This window comes from Fukomys damarensis, unplaced genomic scaffold (assembly GCF_012274545.1).
Source record: "Fukomys damarensis isolate Sample0158 unplaced genomic scaffold, DMR_v1.0_HiC HiC_scaffold_16, whole genome shotgun sequence".
Taxonomy (NCBI): Eukaryota; Metazoa; Chordata; class Mammalia; order Rodentia; family Bathyergidae; genus Fukomys; species Fukomys damarensis.
Window position 1 is genome coordinate 70,996,927 of NW_022900928.1, and position 4,037 is coordinate 71,000,963.

At 47.7% G+C, this 4,037-nt stretch overlaps 1 protein-coding gene across 3 annotated transcripts in view; it reads right to left on the reverse strand.

Annotated features, from left to right (window-relative positions):
• Scn3b (sodium voltage-gated channel beta subunit 3) overlaps nt 1-3,769 on the reverse strand; it is a 21,161-nt gene extending 17,392 nt beyond the window's left edge. Inside the window, exons 1-2 of one of the 3 annotated variants that reach the window (XM_010618064.2) lie at nt 3,690-3,769; nt 3,215-3,294 (exon numbers count right to left, since the gene is read on the reverse strand). In XM_010618064.2, coding sequence (XP_010616366.1) covers nt 3,215-3,269 — 55 coding nt within the window. In that variant the 5' untranslated portion in view covers nt 3,270-3,294; nt 3,690-3,769. Of the gene's footprint in view, nt 1-3,214; nt 3,295-3,414; nt 3,482-3,689 lie in introns of those variants that run through there. The other 2 variants (XM_010618063.1, XM_010618066.2) reach the window with 2 other exon arrangements.
• Nucleotides 3,770-4,037: the final 268 nt, after the last annotated feature.

Genomic DNA, 4,037 nt, shown 5'->3' on the forward strand with positions numbered 1-4,037 from the left:
CGTAGCTGAGAAAACTGTACATATGACAGGAGCTCAGCCCACATGCTAACTATAAAGGATAAACTCCCAGAATAAGGTTGGCCAAATCATTTGACCTTTAGATTCCTCTTCAGTTTCCATGGTAATAATGAAGAAACTTATAAAAAAAAAAGGACACAATATATTGATGATTATATTTAACTGAGGAGAACCAATTCTTCTACCAACTCCCAATTTTTCTCTTCTTTGGCTATTATGAAGTTGCCCTTCCTAAGCTAGCTCTAAAATGCTTCTTTTGCATTGATATTATAGAAGTTTTAATTAGAACAGAAGTATTTCCGAAAGGGGGTCATAAATTAAGTTATTTTTAGACACTGACATCCTGACATGACTTGGTCTATCAGATTAGCTAGTTACTTAGCAGGGCCTTGACGGAATGAGATGCAGGAAATGCTACTGGGGAAGAGGAAAAAGTCCTTAATGAGGGAACTGTGGGAAAATAGGCATGGAGAGGAAAAGCGGAGATGGCACTAGGAGCTGAAGAGTGGCTGAGGTCCTAAGAAAGGGGATGGTGGGTGAGGAGGAGAGGGAGCTTAGAAGGGAAATGGGAAGACAGCAATTGCTTGTGGCAGAACATGTCCGTAAAAGGTGCTGTAAGAAGCACTGGAAGACTGAAATCAGAAGACAAGAGTTCTCCAGAAAGTCCTTTCCCTTTTCTGAGCTCATTTTCTCATTTCTAACCTGGAAGTAGCATTCCTTCCCCAGCTACCCTCTAGGATTGATATGGGGGCCAAAATAACTAATGGATTGAAAATTGCCTTGTGAATGGCGAAGCATCAGGCCAATAGAGGTTTTTAAATTATCATCATTATTCGCTTTCACAGAGGAAATAAAGAAAGTAAATGGGGAAAGTAAATGGGGAAGATTCTTTCTCTCCTTATTGAGAGGGGTGAAAAATCAGCTTGAAAAGGGAGTGTAAGTCTGAGCTAAGTGCTTTCTAATATTAGAATTATATGCAAATAAAATAAAATTGCGTTTGTACATGAGGCTTTTTCTCTTATATATAACAACCAGGCATCCTGAACCTCTTCTCTTTCCCTTCGGAAGCTTTTCAGTTTGATGAGCCAGTGTACAGGTAAGCAAGGATGGTGTAATGTGTATAGTTTTATTTTGTTTTGGTTTTGGTTTTTAGATCTAGGTAGGGTCTCACTATGTAGTTGAGGCTGACCTGGAACTCACTATGTAACCGAGGCTGGTCTTGATTCACAACAATCTTCCTGCCTCAGCCTTGTACAGACATGTGCCACCACACCCAGCTTAAAGTATATAGTTTTTTCAAAGCTTTGGAGTGGTAGAATGGGAATGAGCACTCTGCCAGTTCTAGTAATATTCTGTAAATATCGCCTATCATTCAGTTGTGAATCTGAAAAGGATGTTAAATATCTGTGCCAACTTTCAAATTCTACATGTAATGAACCAGATATTATGAGGTTGTCACATAGTGAGATACAGGCAGAGCTGAGACTCCAACCCAAGCTTTGTAAATGCCACTCAAAAAATTCTTGGACACAGAGCCAGGGATTTAGCTCAGTGGTTCCAGAGCCTGCCTTGCAAGCGCAAGGACCCAAGTTCGATGACAGTAGTATTCTGTCCCCTCCCCACTGCAATTCAGTCGGGAATCTCTAAATCTAATAAAGACTTAGAGTTTGGAAAGACAGCCTCTACAACTTCAGCTTTACGTACACCTTCTGTTACCCTGCAAACACACCTCCCCTAAGCTTCCCAACCCTAGTCTTTCTCTGGAGCAAATCTCAGCTTCAGTCTTCAGGGCAGGTGAGCTCATTGGCAACCTATTATGTCTGCTTCATCTCCAAGTCTGGTGTACCCTACTGGGGATGGATGGCGGCAAGCCTGCCCCTGGGGCTAGCATTGCCCTCCTCCCTCATCCCTCTTAGCCTGTCTCAGCAGGCATTTTGTTCAACAGGAAGCTTGGCTCTACCTCTGAGCACACGCAACATCCAGATAATGCTGGAGCTAGAGTTCTCTGAAGCTTCCCAAAGTGAGACCAGGGCAAAGAGGCAATTCTCATCAGCATGTCTGCCACTGCACAGACAGATTGAGTTTCACAGTAGCCACAGGAACAGAATCCACATATCTACTTTCATTAAGGGAGGTGAGCACAATCTAATTATCTTTTTCATTGATTTTGCCATGAAGGAAGGTATCCAAGATCATATAAAGCAATCCGTCAGCTGAAGAGCACCCATATTTAATCTGAAGATCTAGTCAGAGACAGCAGGGCAGAGAGGCCTAGAACTGCACCCACCACACTCCTACATTCTCACCAGTACAGTCAGATGTGCATACTAATGGCTCAGACACATGGTAGTGCACACACTCAGACATGGAGACACACACTGACACACATTCTGACATTATCACTTGGACTCTTCATTCTCTTGGCATGCATTTAGGTGTCCCACTCCAGTCTCATGCCTAGCACTGCTTTGCTTAGCCCTGCTGCTGCAAATGTAGAAGACTCTTCTTCGGCGGGAGAAGGTCATCTCAGCCTCTCAATGCTGAGAAACCAGGGTCTAGTCATCTCTGAGGGCAAACAACCCACATTCCCAAACCCCAGAATATCTTGGCTCCAAATGTCCATATAAAGAAGATGAATTTCGCACTTGCAGTATTTATTGAAAACATAGCAGTAAATGGCTAAAGCCTGTTTTCTTTCCACTCATTATTAAAATTAAACAGATGGATCAACAAAGTATTTTCACACTCAAAATTCATGCAGCCAGATTTGGGTTTTCTTTTTTAATAAAGACAAACGCATTTGAAGATCCAGTGAGCTTTCCAGGAGAACTGACCCCTCACTGAAAAACGACATGCAACTGCAAGAGAGATTCCTTTTTCTATATCTATAGTGAACGTGACCACATTTCCTTGTAGCAAAGGGACAAGAGGAAAGTAAGAATGATGGGAATAGGAAGAGGGGTGGGGAAACCATCAGAGAAGGTGGGCGAATAAAGCAGCAGGGCTATGGGGAGGCACCGTTCTAATATCAAAATCCCAGCTCTCATGAAACCCATATGAATCCCATGGCTGGCAGCCATGCACGGAGGGATGCAACCAGAACTCTCTTCTTATAACCAACGACATCAATGAGTGTTATTATTATCAGCATGATCACTGTTATCTGCGGCTCGCATGACGGGGTGCTGGTACTTACCCCAGTAGATGAGCAGGAGAGAAACGAGGGGAAACAAACTGTTGAAGGCCGGCATCCTTCTCGGCAGGTGGCTTCCGCGGCTAAACAGAGAGATTCCCTCAGTCAAGGACTGCGCCCTCGGATTCTTTCGAGGAAACCCTTCGGGACGAACTGCCCCGAGGGCGCGACTTTCTGAAAAGAAGAAGGGCCAAGCGCCTTGCCTGGGGAAGCTCTGCGCGCGCTCTGAGCCCGGCGGGGGTCTCGGCTCGTAGCTACCGCGAAGACCTCCTCCCCAATTCGAGGGAGCCGATCCCCAGCTCCGCGCTCTCTCCCGGGAGCTCACCGCTGGGATCCGACTCAGCACCACGGACAGTAGCCTCCCCGCCCACCCCGGAACTTCACATTCCAGCTGGCGCCCGGGACTCGCTCAACAAGGCGGGGTGTCGCACGCTGGCGCTAGGACGCTGCGCCGCCGAAGGGGTCCATGTTGATTCACCTCTGCCTTCCCTAGGAACAGCTACGCTCTGGCTAGGATCCCCGCGATCAGGAGCACGGGCTTCTTCCGCCCCGCCCGGCTTCTCCCGTTAGGCGTGTCCCGGCACGCGAAGCCACCCGGGCCGCCCGTCAGGGCTACAGAATCCGGTGTCCGTCGATTGGGCTCACGCCGCCCTCGGCTCCCCAGGAGGGAAGACGATGTAAATCCCGTTGGGCTGGTGATCTCCGAGTGGAGGCTGCGTGGAGAGGGGGCGCCCCTTCCCCGGACTCCCCCGTGGATCATGCGGGCACCGACCCTGGGTCGCCGGGGATCTGCGGCCCCTGTCAGGCCCCCGGGCCGTGTGCGCAG